The 20,055-nt window shown below is 34.4% G+C and overlaps 1 protein-coding gene and 1 pseudogene across 5 annotated transcripts in view; one reads left to right on the top strand and one right to left on the bottom strand.

Moving 5' to 3' along the window:
* The window catches only part of R3HDM1 (R3H domain containing 1), a 119,933-nt gene that overhangs the window by 91,391 nt on the left and 8,487 nt on the right, over positions 1–20,055 (bottom strand). For 4 of the 5 annotated variants that reach the window (XM_076005486.1, XM_076005487.1, XM_076005490.1 and 1 more), the window contains exons 3-8: positions 16,929–16,970; positions 16,364–16,453; positions 12,261–12,375; positions 10,455–10,533; positions 230–289; positions 6–146 (exon numbers count right to left, since the gene is read on the bottom strand). In XM_076005486.1, the coding sequence (XP_075861601.1) occupies positions 6–146; positions 230–289; positions 10,455–10,533; positions 12,261–12,375; positions 16,364–16,453; positions 16,929–16,970 (527 nt within the window). The remainder of the gene's footprint in view (positions 1–5; positions 147–229; positions 290–10,454; positions 10,534–12,260; positions 12,376–16,363; positions 16,454–16,928; positions 16,971–20,055) is intronic. The other variant, XM_076005488.1, reaches the window with a different exon arrangement.
* On the top strand, positions 3,143–3,758 carry LOC142872342 (ubiquitin-conjugating enzyme E2 N pseudogene; annotated as a pseudogene).

Here is a 20,055-nt window from a genome sequence, read left to right as displayed (position 1 = left end):
CTTACATTCTTGTATTGCTAGTTTTGTTTACTATGACAGACTTCCCACTCTGATCAACATTGTGGTCTAATCCAAAGTAAGCAGCTACTCTATGTAACAGCATCCTATGGTATGATGTCATTGGGGGGAATTTTTTACGTAGAGACCTAGAAGTAGAAGAAAAACCAATTTAGTAAGCCAAGGAGAACTATGATGACAATTTGTTTTCTTGTTAAATGTCAGGACTTACTCATTATTACCAATGAAATCTAAAATTTCTTGTTCCAATTTCAGCAGCATCATTCTGTCCCTGAAACAAAGTATGAAGACTCTTACAACATTGAAGTAATCACAAATGTCAACATGTTATGACTTTAAATGCTAATTTTTTTCCCCTAAAAACTATACATTCAGGACTACCACAAGCTTGATGCTAGAATATTTACATGTTTTTCTATAAAAGTAATGTTTTAAATGAGATAATTTTCAGTTTATGCTTTTATTATGGACATTTTCATGCATACACTAATGTACAGAATAGTGTAATGAACCTTGATGTACTCATCACCCAACTTTAGCAATTATCAACATGTGGCCATTCTTAAATATATAGTATTAGAGTGTGTTCTGTAAATATACAGATAATAAAAGCATATCAGATTTTATTTCCTCGTTTAATAAAGCTGAGAGGTAGCAAGAAAACAGACATCTTTAGTTAAGCTCATGACTTTGTTATGCTGAACTCCATAGAAACAGTACTCTAAAGAACATGCAATGCCAGTTAACAACAGAAATACTCCTATGGGAATCCAATGCTAGTACATTGATGGGACAATAGCAGAAGTATGAACAATATTACTAACTCTAAATTCAGAAAAGGAGGTCTTATCAACTCATTCTGTTAATTGCTATCATATTTTTAAGTCTTTGGGGAAAATTTCTCATAAAAATCAAAGTGACCTAAAGACTTCCAACATAGAAAATAAATAAGGACTCTAAGGAATACTTGCATGTGATCCTTTAGATCACTAGGGTCCTATTTAGTGCACTTAAGCTATAACAAATTAACAGTCCCACTTCCCAAAGGACCTCCTTGCTCACACGCCAAGAACATGGCTCCAGAGTTTTCCCATACTCACTGGAAATTCCACATGTATGTGATAAAAAATACAATTGAGAACCTTAAAGCTAGAAGTAGCTTTATAGATCATTCAGTTTTGTCTTCCAAATTTTATAGATCAAGAAAAAGGGCCAAGAGGTTAATGATTCCTAAAATAAATACCATATAGTACCATACAGAAGATTTTCTAATTTTAATTCAAGAGTTGGTAGCCTCTGAAAGTGTATACATCAGCTCTGAATTTGATCCTCCCTCTGTATTACAAAAGAAGTCTCATAAAACTATGTCATACCTTCCCCCCATTCATTCAACAAATATTTAATCATACATTTTTATATTAGTTAAAAAATCAAGAGAAAAACATGACTACCTGGTGATTTCAAACCGAAAGCTGAAAACAGGATTACATTTTAACATAAATTCTAGCAACATTCAATTATGCCCTCAAATCTGATTCTCCTTTAGCATTCCTTATCAACAAGTGGCATTACTTTCTCCCTAGTATATCATACCAGAACCATGAAAATTTTAGGCTCGTTACCATCCTTTTTCTAATCTTCCTATCTAGTTAATTACTACTACAGATTTGTATCTATATTCTATTTATTTTTCCACTGCTACAACTCTGTACCCAAGCAATCAGGACCTCTGGCTTGATTATGTAACAGCAGTACACTGTCTCCTTTTATCTTTCCCATTCCCTTCTAATCTTACATGGAACATGCATGATAACTTTTTAAGAACACATATATGACCACACATCATTCCCTTGGTTAAATTTGTCACGGGTTTCCCTTAAAACTAAACATTTGTAACATGGCCTACATGACAGGCCTGAGCAGGTCTTCATCCAGCGCTAGCCTCTTCTCCTGACCCTACCTCACAAGGTTCCTATCAGCCTGTCTTATCTCTGTACTTGCTAAGCTCCTTTCTAACTTTCCTTAAACATGCTATTTCCTTTGCCTAAACACTCTCTTATATTATTTATTAGAACCCGTTTCTTTCATACTTTTTAACATTACATGTAATTATCATTACATACTTATTCAGATTATTTGTATATAAAGAGCTCAACAAATATATTGTTCATGGAATAAATTAATAAAATTATTTTATCTAGAAGTTCTTTTAATATTCTCTTTTTTTTCTGTAAATTTTTGGAGAACCTTATGAAGTAACCTTATAAAGAAGAACTTCCCAAAAAAGACTTATTTACTTAACTGTGAAACTCTCTTTCATTTAAGTTTTTGGGGTCAATTTATCTTGAGATACTATTTTTAGTAACTTTTATGATATATTTTCTCATAAATATATACTGCCTTATTTTAAAAAGAGAGACTCTGAGGCAAGCAGCTTATTTGGAGTTCACAAAACAATGCATTTAAAACGATTTTCTGTGTTTGAACTAAACAGCAGGTATAAGATATTTCAAGGGTGGGCAGTGGTTCATGTCTGTAATCCTAGCCCTCTGAGAGGCCAAGGCATGAGAATAGCTTGAGGTCAGGAGTTCAAGACCAGCCTGAGGAAAAGTGAGACACTGTCTCTACCAAAAATTAAAAAAAAAAATTAGCTGGGTATGGTGGTACATGCCTGTAGTCCCAGCTACATGAGAGGCTGAGGCAGGAGGATTGCCTGAGCCCAGGAGTTAGAGGTAGCAATGAACAATGATGACATCATGGCACTCCAGCTCAGGCAACAGAGTAAGACTGTCACACACAAAAAAAGATATCTCAAATGTTCTTCAGTGACTGTGTTGCCATTAAAAAGAAATTTCTACTCTCTTCATGAAAGAAAATAAAATCTAACAATTTTACTACCCATTAGTACAAATTCAGGCTTTTTCCCCCTTACCATGTAAATTTATAGATTACAGAGGATTTTTTTTAATCATTATTAAGCTCTTCTGCTTTTAGTAGAACTTTTAGATAAATAAAAGTGATAACTTTCCTAGGGTCTTAAGATTTACACCTCCGGACTTCCACTTGTGCGTGAGGCGAGCAGAGCTGGAGACAAGACCAGAGGCCGAACTCGGGATCTGACAAGATGGCCGGGCTGCCCTGAAGGATCATCAAGGAAACCCAGCATTTGCCGGCAGAACCCGTTCCTGGCATTAAAGCAGAACCAGATGAGAGCAACGCCCGTTACTTTCATGTGGTCATTGCTGGCCCCCAGGATTCGCCCTTTGAGGGAGGGACTTTGAAACTTGAACTATTCCTTCCAGAAGAATACCCAATGGCAGCTCCTAAAGTATGTTGCATTACCAAAATTTATCATCCTAATGTAGACAAGTTGGGAAGAATCTGTTTAGATATTTTGAAAGATAAATGGTCCCCAGCACTGCAGATCCTCACAGTTCTGCTATCAATCCAAGGCTTTGTTAAGTGCCCCCAATCCAGATGATCCGTTAGCAAATGATGTAGCGGAGTAGTGGAAGACCAATGAAGCCCAAGCCATAGAAACAGCTAGAGCAAGGACTAGGCTATATGCCATGAGTAATGTTTAAATCGATCCGATCATCAAGTGTGCATCACTTCTCCTGTTCTGCCAAGACTTCTTCCTTTTTTGTTTGCATTTAATGGACACAGTCTTAGAAACATTACAGAATAAAAGCCCAGACATCTTCAGTCCTTTGGTGATTAAATGCACATTAGCAAATCTATGTCTTGTCCTGATTCACTGTTGTAAAGCATGAGCAGAGGCTAGAAGTATCATCTGGATTGTTGGGAAACGTTTAAAAGTAGGGGCACCTCTCTGTTTTTATTCATTTCCCCCATCATGGTTTAAGTATAAAGCACTGTGAATGAAGGTAGTTGTCAGGGTTAGCTGCAGGGGTGTGGGTGTTTTTCTTTATTTTATTTTTTTGAGGGGGGAGGTAGTTTTAATTTTATGAGCTCCTTCCCTCCTTTTTATGGTGATCTAATTGCATTGGTTAAAAGCAGCTAACCAGTTCTTTAGAATATGCTCTCTAGCCAAGTCTAACTTTATTTAGACGCTATAGATGGACAAGCTTGATTGTTTGAACCAAAATGGGAACATTAAACAAACATCACAGCCCTCACTAATAACATTGTGATTTTGCTGTCGAGTATAGATTTCCCCCTTCAAAAAAAAAAAAAGCTTGTGACCATTTTGTGTGGCTTGTCTGGAAACTTCTGTAAATCTTATGTTTTAGTAAAATATTTTTTGTTATTCTAAAAAAAAAAAAAAAAAAGATTTACACCTCCTGCCTTTTATGACCTGTAGCTTAGTCTAAGCTTCCAGATTTTCAAATCTGTAACTGAGGACATATTTTGGTAATGGTCATAAGTTAAAAGTTAATAATCCTTTATAGGGGCACTACATATGAGACTCAAACTAATGGGTCTACAAATTACTTTTCTTAATGCAATTTTAAATGTTTAGCATGTGAACAAACACCTAAAAATAGACATACTTATTGAAATTGCTATCGTATAAACTTTAAAATGAACCAATATATGCTATCATTAGAGAGCTAATAAAAACAAGGATTGTCAAGTATGTTGACCAATAAACTTCTACTTAAAGTTAAAAAGAAGTGGCAGGCCAGGCACAGTGTCTCATGCCTGTAATCCTAGCACTCTGGGAGGTTTAGGTGGGAGAATAGCCTAAGGTCAGGAGTTTGAGACCAACCTGAGCAAGAGCAAGACTCTGTCTCTACTAAAAATAGAAAAAAATTAGCCAGCTGTGGTGATGTGTGCCTATAGTCCCAGCTACCCAAGAGGCTGAGACAGGAGGATTGCTTGAGCTCAGGAATTTGAGGTGGCTGTGAGCTAGGCTGATGCTACAACACTAGCTCAGGCAACAGAGTGAGACTATGTAAATAAAAATAAAAATAAATAAAATAAAATACAATACAACAACATAAAATTAAATTAAAAAGTAAAAAGAAGGGGCAACAATCTTTTAGTTACTAGTGTTTTAGTGATTATATCAAAAGTAACTTTAGAGAAAGAGTGTATAGCTGGCATACCAGTGGCAAATAAAAAAGCAGAAGACAATAATGCTTCTATCTGATCACTTTCTACCCAGTGTTTTATATGCCCTTGGTCAAGCCTGTGCAACAGATAATAAATAAAATGACTTAAACATTACTTCCAATAAAAGTGATTTTTAGACGATATTTCAAACAGGACAATTACATGATGTTTCCTAGAGCAAAACAAATTACTTTAAAAATAATCGATTTTCAACTTTAATCTATGGGGTTGTTCCCCTCCATTAGTTACCTAAAATACTTATATGTATTATCCATATTTCTTTTCTGTATATAAAATTTATACAACGTGGCTAAAAAAAATCAACATAAAAATAGGTATACAATTATGTCAGTGAGTGAAATCTCTATCAAGGATATCTTCAGGTTCCTATGTTCTAATTCAGTAATGACTGCAGTTAATAGCGTAGCCTCTGAAAATATTTCTTGCAAACAAAAGTCCAGGTTACGAGTTATTTAACATCGGAAATTAAGTTTGTTCTTATTGGACTAAGAATAAGATAAAGATTTAATGATCTGAAAAAAAAATTTGAAATGAAAATGATCCAGAAAGGAAAGACTGAATAAATTTTAGTAAAAATAAATCTACTTAATGTCTGGTGGAATTCTCTACGCAATATTCAATCCCAAAAGCTTTAGTGGGAATTTGTCATACCTCTCACTAATTGTGTGCCATGTATATCTGGCAATTACCTGTGTGCTTCACTGAGAGAATACTGAAATATTTATTAAGCAATCTTTATTTCTCATAAAATTTAACATTAACCTGAACTTCCCAGACCCATAGTGAGATTAGTATTAATACATTAGCCATTATATGAATTAGTCACTTGCATATTTACTCAAATAAAGAAGCATATACACGGAGAAGTAATAATAATATATAGTCTTTTGTGACTGGCTTTTATTCACTTAGCATAATGTTTTCAAGATTCATCCGTACTGTAGCATGTGAATCTTGAAAACATTATTCTAAGTGAATAAAAGCCAGTCACAAAAGACTATATATTACATAATTTCAATCATATAAGATGTCTGGAACAGAGAAATGTACAGAAACGGAAAACAGATTAGGCCTGGGGATAATCTATTATTACTACTACTATTATGATTATTATTATTAGCATAGGGATAGTTAAAAGGTATAGTGTTCTTTTGGGGAGATCAAAAAACTCTAAAACTGACTGTAGGGATAGTTGTACATATATGTGAATATACTAAAACCCATTAAATTATACATTAAATGCCCATGCGTATAGTTTAAAAACTTTTGCATGTGTAAAAGAAAATGTAATTGTACTATTGTGCATTACTTTCTTTTTTTTTATTTTTTTTTCTTAATGGACATATGCATGTGTATACTTTCTACTGAAAAATAATTTACAATGCATATACATGGATTTCTATTTGATAAATAACTTATTTTCCCTTGGGTAGATATCCAGTAGCGGGACTGCTGGGTCGAATGTTAAGACTGTATTTATTTCTTTGAGGAATCTCCATATTGTTTCCCATGCAGGTTGTACTAATTTGCAGCCCCACCAACAGTTTATAAGTTTTCCTTTCTCTCTGCACCCATGTCAGTAACTATTGTTTTTTTACTTGTTAATAATGGCCATTCTGATAGGGGTAAGGTGGTATCTCATTGTGTTTTAATTTGCATTTCCTGGATGATTAGTGAACTCAAATGTTTACTGCAGCACTATTCACAACTGCAAAGATGTAAAAATCAACCTAGGTGCCCATCAATTCATGAATGGATTAACAAAATGTGCTATATATATATATATATATACTACACACACACACACACACACACACACACACACACACACACACACACACATATACATCATGGAGTACTACTCAGTCATAGAAAGGAATGAAATAATGTCTTTTGCAGCAACTTAGATGGAAGTGGAGGCTGTTATCTTAAGTGAAGTATCTTAGGAATGGAAAAACAAATACCATATGTAAATAACTGGGAGCTAACTGATGGGCACACATGGACACAAAGAGAAATAAAAGTCACTGGAAATTAAGGAAAGAGGGAGAGGTAGGGGTAAAAACTTACCTATCAAGTGTAATGAACACTATTCAATAAAACACTGAATAGTTTCAGGTGATAGGCACACTAAAAACCCAACTTAAGCATTATATTAATAAAAGGTATCCATATAAAACATTTGCACTCCCTTAATATTTTGAAATTAAAAAAGGAAAAAGATAAAGCCTTGTTATGATTACAGTCTTTAAAAGTAAAATCTGATTAATCATTTCTCAAGCTGGAAATGAGAAAGAATAATCACTTTTTAAAATATACATATCTTATTGGAAATCATGCATCAAAGTGATCATTTCTTTAAAAATAAGCAAATATAGGAAAACCAGATCCTTTGAAAAATAAAAAAAAAGAGATTCCTAATCTTTGTCCCTTGCTGATGTCTTTCCTATAGGTTCACAAAGAAGAAAAACTCTGCCTTTCGAGGTTTCTATTTTGTTTTACTCACACTAGCTATGTATTTCCTGCCTTTCCACTTACTCCTCAACCGGTTGAGTTCTGATATCCACCATTCAACCCCAAATGAAATGACTTCTTCAAATAGTCAACAACTTCCTAATTTCCAAATCTAATTGTTTTTGGTACTTCTGTTTTCATCTCCCTTTGTTATTTTATTTTCCATGAAGCACTTACCCTTTGGTTGACTTCTAGGACAAGTGTTCTCATGATTCTTCTGCTATCTTTAGGACTCAAGTCTTTCCCTTCTCATCTACCTTACAAATTTGTCTCTCCACAGTTTTGTCCTTGTCATTTATTTCATTTCTGGGCAATCCCTTCCATAGCAAGCTTCATCTCTACTGATCAATGTGTAACTCCAGCCTGGTTTATTCACTTGAAAACTAGAGCCTTTTAACTGACCACAGACCCCATCTCCTGGCTCCCTGTTTGGTATACTCCATTCCATTCATGATTGCCCCTTACTTACTTTCTCAGTTATGGGGACTAGCTGCCTGTCCAGCTAGAAACATAGTGGCCATTCTATTCTACCCTACTGTACTCATTACTCATTACCTTTCCACATATAAATGCTCATCAAGTCCCATTGTGGTATATCCTAAATATCCTTCAAATGTGTCCTTTCCCCTCTATTGTTTTCTATGGTCTCCTAACCACTCTTTTAGCTTACAGTCTCCTCTGCCAAAATAATCTTCCTAAAATGCCAAAGTAATCTTTCTACAACACAAATCTGACTGTGGTAATTACTCCTTAACTCAGTATGCCATTCTCAGTATTTCTCAACTGGTACAACATTGGCATTCCAAGTAAGACAAGTTTTCATTGTTTATTGCTGCCTTCCTTTTTTTTTTTTTTTTTTTTAAGCATCCCTAGCTTCACAGTTGCACTCTACACTCTTTGGGACAACAGAAAGGTACCAGCACATTCCCCCACTGCCTCAGGGTGTCCTCAATACAACTGGATATGATCTATGCTTTATACCTCACCAATACCTTCCCTATCACTTTCCAAAATCACTTGCCACATGCCTCCTTGCAAGAGCCAGAGGATACAATTTTGTCTTCCCTTTGATACACCATTTCCCCTCTCACACTACTCTGTCTTGGCAATGCTCTTGTTTCTATATGGAATGCCCTTCCCATGTTTCTGTATGGACAGCTCCCGTTTAAAGTACTCCGAATTCAAGCCTCAGCTCAGATACTACCTTTTCAGTGAAACCTTCCCAAATCCTTTCAAACAGAGGTTGGGGTTCCCCTCTTTGGCTTTTGGATAGACCTGTTTTACAACATCTGTTCTAACTTTAATTTTTTTTGTTGTTTTTATTTGAGACAGGGTCTCACTTTGTTGCCCAGGCTAGAGTGAGTGTTGTGGCGTCAGCCTAGCTCACAGCAACCTCAAATTCCTGGGCTCAAGTAATCCTCCTGCCTCAGCCTCCCGAGTAGCTGGGACTACAGACATGCGCCACCATGCCCGGCTAATTATTTCTATATATATTAGTTGGCCAATTAATTTCTTTCTATTTATAGTAGAGACGGGGTCTTGCTCTTGCTCAGGCTGGTTTTGAACTCCTGAACTCCAGCAATCCGCCCGCCTCAGCCTCCCAGAGAGCTAGGATTACAGGCGTGAGCCACTGCGCCCAGCTCTAACTTTAATTACTTATCATGTCTTTTTCTAGCACAGAGATGGTGAATATTTCATTCAGCATCACCGATTATGTCTTGTTCATCTTTATATCTAGAATGCTTGGCACATGGTTAGGCACTCAATAAATGCCTGTTCAATGAACTAATGAATTCACCTGTCTGCTGGGGCTACTGAGGAATAAACTTGAAGTGGAAAAAAAAAGGTCATGCAGAGTTGCCTATCTTCCCTCTTACTCTGTAACTGTAATCCTTTAATTCCTATTACAAGGAGACCACTTTTCATTTTGGTGGTTCTCCCTTTGGGGTTTATATTACGTGCAAAACAGAAAATCAAGATGGTATTGAATACAATAAATCCTGAATGAAAATGAAGGTTATCCTGAAGCAAGACTGGACATGAAATAAGCCTCAGTGAGACTGAAGAGAATTGTTCATGTTATCTTCCATATGCACATACCTAGTGACATTATTTTCTTTTTACTTCAAAGTATGTCAAATAACCACCACTTTGGAAAGCTAATATCTAGAAAAGGAGTTCTTAAATTAACCTGGTGTGTTTTACCCTATGAAAGTATTGCTCAGATATTCTGTGGATAGCCGTTTTGTAGGGAGAATGCCTCAAAGTGGTTGATTGCTTGCCAAAAAGTCATCAAACTAAACTACTCATTTAGTATGTAGGCAAAACAAAGGATTTCACAATTAAACTACTAACTGAAATAAGCACCTTAACAATTTCTGCATTTAAGATTTATATTATAAACTAGCAAAAAGGAACAAAAATTCTGCATTTAACTCAGTTCAAAATCTCAATCTGAATATACTAACTTCTTAATTGGTTGAGCATATTATGGTAAGATATTTTTCTTTCTTTTCACAATTAATGGTATCTCTCTCTCTCTCTCAATTAAAAGCCTAAATATCACAGTGATTCGCTACTTCCCGAAATTCCTACAGAGAGTATGAATTATTTTTACATCACAGTGACATGCATAATGCAAAAAGATATTTATACGTGTGCATATAGTAGACCAGTATCTTAGCCCTAAGAAACTAAAATGTTTCTGGTGTACTTCAAATCTTTGCAATCTTATTCTAATACTCTAACTCAATAATGAAAACATATATAGCAAAATTATGTTACTCTAGAAGCAATGTAAACCTTATAAATTTAATTTTTACCTGGGATTGTTTTTTAATGTATTTACTAAAAATTCATGTAGATCTATGCCAGTTGAATCAGTGTATTCTTGACTGGAATCTAAAAAACAACAACACAAAAACCCAGTATAAAGTTGTTTGAAAACAAATCCCTTTCCCTTTTACACATGATATCTTAAATAAAACGAGATGTCCCACATTGAAAAAAACTGACAAAGTAGGAAAAGGCAATTTATGATGAGTCCAGATGATCACATTTTTTCTACTCTCCTATAATGTGCGTGAATTTATATAACTGTATGTCCATGTACATTCTTTAAAAAAAAATTAATCTCTCACATGTGTTAGTTTAATTTACTCTAAATTCTTTAAAGATCCTTTCATATACTTACCACATCCTTATGGTCAAAAATGCCTCCTTAGGTGAAACATTCAAATGATTTAGATAATTAACTATATTTGTAGCAATTTAGGACAGCTTAGTTCATTTATGAATATAAGTGGAAGCAATTTGGAGGTAGACAGGAATTTTAGCTCTGAAAGAATAATTTACTTAGATTTTTATCAGGTCTGTTACTAAAGACTTGCTTTCAAAATATTTTTCAAATATTCATGCTTATTTCTTCCCCTTAAATGCAATATTCTTAGCTGTTTACAACACTGATCAACATAACTGGGTTTATAAACTTAAAAAGCATTTGTATTGACCTGCAACACTAGATAATGGTGAAGACCCTCCAAACTTACTGTGAAAAATAAACATTCTAGGTTTCCAAGAATCTTCTTATTGGATACTGAATATTATGGTATCAGCTCTTTGTATCATAAAGAATTAAAGGTTACTATTGGCCGGGCGTGGTGGCTCACGCCTGTAATCCTAGCACTCTGGGAGGCCAAGATGAGTGGATCGCTAGAGGTCAGGAGTTTGAAACCAGCCTGAGCAAGAGCGAGACCCTGTCTCTACTATAAACAGAAACATATTAATTGGCCAACTAAAAAATATATAGAAAAAAATTAGCCGGGCATGGTGGCACATGCCTGTAGTTCCAGCTACTCGGGAGGCTGCGACAGAAGGATCACTGGAGCCCAGGAGTTTGAGGTTGCTGTGAGCTGGGCTGATGCCACGGTACTCTAGCTTGGGCAAGAGAAGTGAGACTGTCTCAAAAAAAAAAAAAAAAAGTTTAAAAAAGATTAAAAAAAAGAAAAAAATTACCTGTTGACTGGATGGGCATTATAAGAAAAAAAAGTATTAAATTAAATTAAAAACATTATATTTAATAATGGTTACTATTTTTCCTCATTTATACAGTAATGAGTAAAAAAGGAAAAAATATTTTAAAAAGTAATATTTTCAGTGGAATCAATATACAAATTATGATTCCAATATTTTAATAAGAGAGACAGACCAGTAAGAGATTAAGATGTTTATCTAAGCCAGGCACAGTGGTACATGCCTATAGTTCCAGCTAATTGGAAGGCTGAGGCAGAAGGATTTCTCGAGCCCAGGAATTCAAATCCAGACTGGGCAACATAGTGAGAGCCTGTCTTTAAAAAATTAAAAACAAACAAAACAAAAAACCCCAAAATAAGACATTTATCTTCCTCAGTGACTCTGGTATATGTTACAATTTTTGGTTGAAGCATCTTATTGATTGATGTACAGAACTATTATACCATTTTATCCAGATGAATAAATATGATATCATCCCTCCATTCTGTTCTGTGTCATTTTTAATATAGATACACTATACATAATTATTTGAGGAGTAAAGAATGCAATTACTGAAAGTAAAATTTTGTTTAAGAATACAAAAATAAATTGCATACCTCTTGATAACATTTTTCTGGGCAACTTATCACTGGCTTTTTCTTTTTCCGCTTCATCTTTTGAGGGCTTCTCCTCTTTTTCAAATGATTGTGTTAATGGGATCTGAATTTTCTCCTGTTGGAAGGCAAAATAAGTTATTCAATGAAAACATAAAACAACTCATTTAATACCACACATTTAGATTTTTTGAGTATTACAAAATTGTACAGAGGAAAAAAAAAAGGAAAAAGATATTTATTTTATCCAATTAGATTCTCCAAAACTAGAAAACTACATAAAATATTTTACCATTTTTATCAAAGTCTTGATTTAAAATGTAAAATTAATGTTTTTTATAATAGTTTAAGTGCTACTACTTGTAAAACTCCTGGAGGGTCAGAACTGAGGTCTTCTTAAACCTATTTTTGTAATGGAGATGTCAAGTAAAACCATGATAATTACCATCAATCATGACACAAGGAACATATGAGCATCAAGTCAATGATTAATAAGAATTACGTTTTTGAGTAGCCATTATAATTGCATATTCCTTAATTCTCTTCCCATGTAAAAATGTTAAGTACAAACATTTCCAAAACCAACTGTACATGACTTATTTGAGATTTAAATTTGACTTTCCTTTTTCAGTCACCACAAAGTTGTTTTAGAGAGATTTCAAACAAGACTGTATGTTACAGATACATAATGTTTAACCATAAAGTAACAATATTCTATAAGACTGAAATGGAAAACAAACTCCACATTTGATTTGAAAAACAGTATCATTACATGCAATTTCAGAACCCAAGGGAATTACTGGAAATTAATTCATATAGTCTGAAAAGGTAAAAATTATGTAGCTCTGCCTACTCAGGCAAAGTTATAAGAAAGTTGTAATAAATTCCAGATCATTTTTACCAAAAATAAAGGTGTAGCCTATTTTAGACTAAGTTATATTATTTTTTGGGGGGGATAAAAGACATCAATCAAATTATTACTTGGCTTTTCTGGGTGGTAGTGGTGGTGGTAGGGGCATTAAGTCAGTATCAATGGGATATAAATTTTAGTATTCTCAAATTTGCAGCCAGCTGGATTTCTATTAAGCTTCTTTTCTTCCCCGCATAAATTTTTCAAAATAATCTTCAGCAAAATTTTGATCAAATGATTTTTTACTCCAATAAGACTGCTACCTGCTATTTCTATCTCTTTCCAATTTTTGCAATTCACATCAGTTCAAATTTGTGCTCACAACATAGGGCAAATGCAATGCACTGGAAATTTTCACCAGGATGATGAACATTTGCTTTACGCTGTCTTGCTTACCAAAGACACCAGGAACTTCATTACATTCATCAACCAGTATAAGTCATTTCTCTAAATGTAATTCATTTCCAACTCATTTTCCTTATTCTTTTCATAATTGTAAAACAGATACATAGAAATGAATCTCAGAACTATTTTTCAGAAGTTCAGAGTATTTAACAAATTTTCCTGACTTGTAGCTTCTATTCTTGCTACTCAAACATAACCCAATGGAATCCAGGTTGGGAGAAAAGATTTCACCCTACTTAGATCTTCACTAATGAGCACTTTCAATGACTAGCAAATCTCATTTCTAAGTTCTCCTCCTAAAGCCATATATTTTAATGATAAATATTAAACTGTAATTTAAAAATCTAGTAGGCTTAATATACTGAGGCTGTATCTTCAGTTGGCTCTGTTTTCAGCAATCAACAAGACATATTTTAAACACTGAAGTTCTTATACACAAACTCTTCTAACTATAAATAACTGGAATAATATCTACCTCTCCACAGGAAGCTGCAATTCCCTTTACTCTTCACTCTGTCATTGACATCAGTTATTGAGGCCACTTCCCTCTCATAAGCTCTTAGATACAAGTGACATCTCTCTTTTAATTGCCTCTCAACCTTTTGAATAATGAGTTTTATTCCAGATTAATTCTTCAAAATCACATTCTGAATCAAGTAAATCAGCTAGAAAGTGTCTTTACCATCAAGGATTAGATACTAGCACATTTCATGAGAAATAATTTATTTTCCAATTCCCACTCAGGTCCAATTTAGTTAATGCAAGGCTTAGAAAAAGACTTTCTACTAAAAGAAGTATCTTTTATTCACAGAGTTTTACTCATAGGTTATTATCTAAAAAGAAAAAATTATTGTATCCAAGATAAACCAAAAAAGAATGCATTAAGTGGAATAACAATTCTGATGTAGCTCCCTTATTCCATTATCCGTAACTTATCTTTCTGAATTGTAAACACGAAAAAATTATCTACGATCAATAATGTATATATTAATATGTAACATATTCCTGATGTTATTCTTTTGCTCATATAAACTTCCACTAGCCAAATTTATGTAGTACCATAAGAATTTTTATGTAGTACCATAGGAATTTATATATTTGAAAAATATATACATTTTGGTAAATATATACATTTGGTAAATATATACATTTTTCAAATAAGGTAAAATGCACTGAAAAAAACAAAGATGATGTTACGGTTTTTCTCAAAAAGTATGCATTTTCTCTGCATCAACAGACTTATAAATGACTGACCTTTTTTCTCATTTCCTCAATCTCCTTTGACTGCTATGCCATGAGACTAAGATGATGTAACATTTTGGTCAACAGGACAAAGAAATGAATATTCAAAAAACACTGCACTGCCTACTGCTCCGCTCTGAACAGGTATACTATTAACTTTGACTTGAACAAAAGCCCTTTTTAAAACTGCTATTTCAAAAAACAATTTTACCAATTTTTTCCACAGTGTATCATAACTCTTCAGCCTTATCAACAACCACATAAAAGCCAAAGGTTAATATTTGTAAATGTTCCCCAAGTAACAACACATAGTATTAAAATATTTTGACTGTATTTCTACTTTCACTAGTCGATTTTATTATTAAAAAATGTATCTATTTTATTGAATACATATAGCTATCTCTCACGTAGCTACATTAAAAAATCACAAATGAATTTTGATCATTATATTTCTGACACAGAAAATATCTAAGGAAACAGATTTTTAAGTACTTTTCATTGACAACAAATAATCTATTTGAAAGCCTTCTTTTCCCTGCATTTTTGGATACAAAAAGTATAGAGTGCTTTTTAAAAACAGGATGTACTCTAAATATGTGACAACTATCCTTAGATTTTATGATAGGCTTTTGAGGGCATCATCTAAAGCAAGAAGTACAACAGTTTTTGCCTGAATCATCAAATGTATACTTGGTATTTATTTTCAAGAAAAAAATGTACATGTCATGACTTTTTCTAAAATCAGTCACAGCTTCTTAAAATAACCACAAAGTTGTCTCAATTCCTTGGAAACTGATTGTTTGGATATGAGGGCATTTTAAATTGTTCAAACTCTTATTAAGTAAAACAAATCACTAAGAGCCAAAGTTATCATACTGGTAAACATTGGTAAAGGGCTTAAATATAATTATGCATAAATGTTCAAATGTAACATGAGACAAAGATCAATCCATAGCTGAGATTAAAAGAAAGTAAAGCTACAGCATCATAAAAAATATAAGAGGCAAAATTATTTGCTCCAACCTCATTGTTCTAAGACAGAAGAGAAATTAGAAATATTAGACAACTATGAAGGATCCAAGCTAATATGAAAACTGGATTCACCATGCATTCAGGTTAAGTATAATAACCTATCAAGCATCTTGGAGAGTTTCTTTATACACAAGCACTAAGTACTTCACAAATTTCTAAAAATCAAAACTAAAAGGACAAATTTCATCCAATTCTATTCAATGGAAGTACTACTTTAATATTTTGTAACTTTTCAATAATAACTGTCTTAAAGCCACATTCTCAGTTAATTATATGATCCCTAAGTTTTTCCACAAGAGAAATCATTGCTGTAAATCTCAGACTGAAACAAAGAGTTTTCCCAACTTTTTATCTGTATCTTTGGGTGGCAAGTATTATCAAATCAGTTTTACTTAGTAAAAATAAAACACACAACCATAACTTATACACACAACTTTTATTTCACCATATGCAAAAATATTCTCCAGTTCCACCATGTCTTCAAATAATGATTTTTATTTATTTATGTATTTTTTACCTGGTTCTCCTGTGATATCTCTGCAGCAGGGGGTGGTGGAGATTCTTCACATACTGCAAGGCTCCGAACTAGCTTTAACTTTGAGCTCGACTAAAGAGAAGTATTTAAAATTAACACTATATTTCACAAATCTAGGGCATATCCAAAAGCCCCCTAGAAAGAGATTTTTAAGTTTCTTTAAAAATAGTTTCTGCCATGTATAAAAGTAGATGAAATGTGCAAGTTAAATATATCATTAAACACCACCAAAACCCTTTGTTAAGAGGGGAAACAAACAATTGCAGTTTTGAAAATTATAGCAAAAGCAAGAATGGGAATAATTCCAACTTCAAAACCCAAAGCATGGTGAGAAAGCAATTTTCTCTACAAAGAGCCATCAAAGATAAAAAAGCAATGCACAAAAGCGACTAGGCAAGACAAAAACCCCAAAGAAAACAAAATAAGCTTTCTGCCCCAAACAAAATATGAAAAAACTAAACTGGATGTAGTGCTATATGAAAATAAGGATTCGTCAAGCATGAAGGAAGGCCCTTGGCATGCCAGCACACCAAAATATTTACTATACCTTAGACCTTTTTCCTGTCTGTCCAAATGACTGCAATGGCCGCTGAACATATAACAAGAAAGATTTGTATTAAATTTCATACTGAAACAGAAAATTTGCTTCTTAATTCACAAACCTAAACCACAGAAAAACTGAGTATAAAGAACGGAAAATGAGGAAATCAGAGTTGGTTTCAGTAAAAGAGCATTGATTCCTCCCAGAAGCACACTTGCAGAAGATTCTCTAAAATCCTTCTGTGGGTTGGCATTTTAAGTCAGCAAATGGCCACAATTTCTGGATTAACTGAGCTCAATGGAACTCATAAGGTGACTTCCTCATAGCAAAATAAAATACTTTTTTCAGTATTTTATAGCATATTACACTTCAGCCAAGGTTAGGGGAAACACACACACACACACACACACACAAACCCTTAACAATTTAAAGTAGCTGAGCTCAGAAAAGTTCCAAACTTAATAAGGAAAATGTTTCAAAGGCATAGCAAGTCAGAGTCCAACCACCTATCTCCTAAGCCTTTTCAACAATGTATGAAGTACATCTGTTTACTAGTGAAAGAAACCTATTCACCAGGTCTGGGGAGAAACAATAAGGCAGAAAAGAGGGCAGACTTCCAATATGAATCTTCAGCATGATTGACAGATCATCAGTCACATGACTGGGGAACACGTGAGGCACGAGGCAATTAGCTCTGGTTTGTGATATCAGGCTTTGGGGAAAACCAGCTGAAGCACCTGTGAATCAGGGCCAGATAGGTTTTTAAATACTCTTTCCTCTCACTTCCTTCCAATGTACTTCTCCAACCCAAACTCAAATACTACAGGGTGCAGGTATCTGTCATTTTTACTCATTAACACAAGGAAGCTAGTCTGGTACCAAACATAAAACAGAGTCCAAAGTCCTTAATGCCAAGACTAATATATTTCACATTAAAAAAAAAAAAAAAAGGCCATTTCATTCTAACATCCAAAAAAGTTTTCCTTATAGAGCCGACAGAAAAGAGTACACGGTACCAGTATGTTCTGCCCCCATTTTGAATCCAACATTCGTCAAAGATAAGAGACATTGTATTCTTGGGATTTTTAACCCTGGATTACACAAACTACAAATCAACAACAAAAAGAAAATAGAAAAAAATGAAGAAAAATGATTTTCCGTTTCTTATGAAGAAACTGGTATGTGCGTGTGCACATGAGCAAACAACAGTGCTGCCTAAGAGGGCTTCCATATGTTGTACTGTCTTGTGTTTCTACTTTCTCTCTTCTTTAATTTGCTCAATAGGATTTCTAATTATCTGTAACTCACATCCAAAAACAGAAGTAAAACAAGTTATGCTACCATCAAGTAACGGCTTACAGGAAAAAAAAAGAGGGAGAAAAGCAATGAAAATACTAGCAAATAGAAATAAAAATACTAGCAAATAGAAATACTAGCAAATGGAAATAACTAAAAGAGTTCTGAGGAATCCGAAGGGAAAAGAATTTGATTTACTTCCATCCCCTGCTTTAATCCCTTGCAATTCTAAGTATTAATAGTATAAAACCTTCCATTAAAAGTCTTTAAAATAAAAGTGATGATTAACTGGCAAAGTAAATGCTGTATTCATACGTAGAAAAGTTGAACTAGCTTTGCTTATTAGTAGGTGACCAGGTCAAATTATTTCAGTTTACTTTTATCTGTATAAAGTTCATAATATTTGTACTAATTCACACAGTTGGTGAAAAGATTCAGTGAAAAGGTAGATAAAAAGGGACTTTGTAAATCCTAAAGCACTATATAAATGCAATAGATTGTTAAAGGTTAGGAACTAAGCATGTCCAAAAAGCAATCCTAACTGCTGCGTACTAGCCATAAGATTAAATTACTTAATATATCAGATGCTAATTTTTTAATCTATAAAATGGTAATGCCGTATATTGTCCCTACAGTAATAGTTTAGAATATTCATAGATGTATACATGCATTAACTATCTCAGTTTTTTTCTTATTTCAGCATATTATGGGGGTACAAATGTTAAGCTTATGTATATTGCCCTTGCCCTCCCTCCCCCCTACTACCTTACTATCTGAGTTTAATTTACAAGGAGCTTTTGATAAAGATGAAGAAAGATACAGAGAGGTAAAATTATCTTAATTCAACTTCATTTAACTAATAAGTTCTGGGTTCCTGCTACACACGTGACACTGTGCCACACAATGGGGCTATGAAGATGAATAAGACACAGTTCCTGTTCTTAAGGACCTCACAGTCCAGGATCACAGTTATTACATGGCCAAGCAGAACTCGAGATCTTCAGAATCTTAGTCTAGTACATTTTACATTACACTCATAGAAAACCTTTCTGTGCCAGGCATGATACCCCACAACGGTAATCTCAGTGACTTGGGATGCTTAAGCAGGAAGATCACTTGAGCCCAGGAGTTCTAGGATGCACTGAGCTATGATCACAACACTGTATACCCCAGCCTGGGTGACAAAGCGAGCTTCCCTCTCTAAAAAAACCAAAACAAAAAACCCCTTTTTATTTTGGATTAAATACTACTTGTGGTAGACAGAATTCTAAAGATGGCTCCCAAGATTCCCATCCTCTGGTTATTTAATCAGACACTAATCTAGGTACTGCCTAAGCCCCAAATCAGTTGATCTTAACATAAAGACTTAAGACTAGCCGGGCGTGGTGGCTCACGCCTGTAATCCTAGCACTTTGGGAGGCCGAGGCGGATTGCTCAAGGTCAGGAGTTCGAAACCAGCCTGAGCAAGACCCCGTCTCTACCAAAAATAGAAATAAATTAATTGACCAACTAAAAATATATATATAAAAAAAAAAAATTAGCCGGGCATGGTGGTGCATGCCTGTAGTCCCAGCTACTCGGGAGGCTGAGGCAGTAGGATCGCTGAGCCCCGGAGATTGAGGTTGCTGTGAGCCAGGCTGACGCCACGGCACTCACTCTAGCCTGGGCAACAAAGTGAGACTCTGTCTCAAAAAAAAACCAAAAAAAACAAACAAACAAACAAAAAAACTTAAGACTGAGGTGAGTCTGACCCAATCAAGTGAGCTCTATAAAAGCTGAGCGGTTTCTCTGGCTAGAAGCTAAAGGGCAAGTTAGATTCAAAGTGTGAGAAGAACTT

The sequence above is a fragment of the Microcebus murinus genome, chromosome 8, assembly GCF_040939455.1.
Source record: "Microcebus murinus isolate Inina chromosome 8, M.murinus_Inina_mat1.0, whole genome shotgun sequence".
In the NCBI taxonomy this organism is placed as follows: Eukaryota; Metazoa; Chordata; class Mammalia; order Primates; family Cheirogaleidae; genus Microcebus; species Microcebus murinus.
Note: the sequence above shows the minus strand (reverse complement) of the source record. Positions and strands in the feature narration are given on the sequence as shown.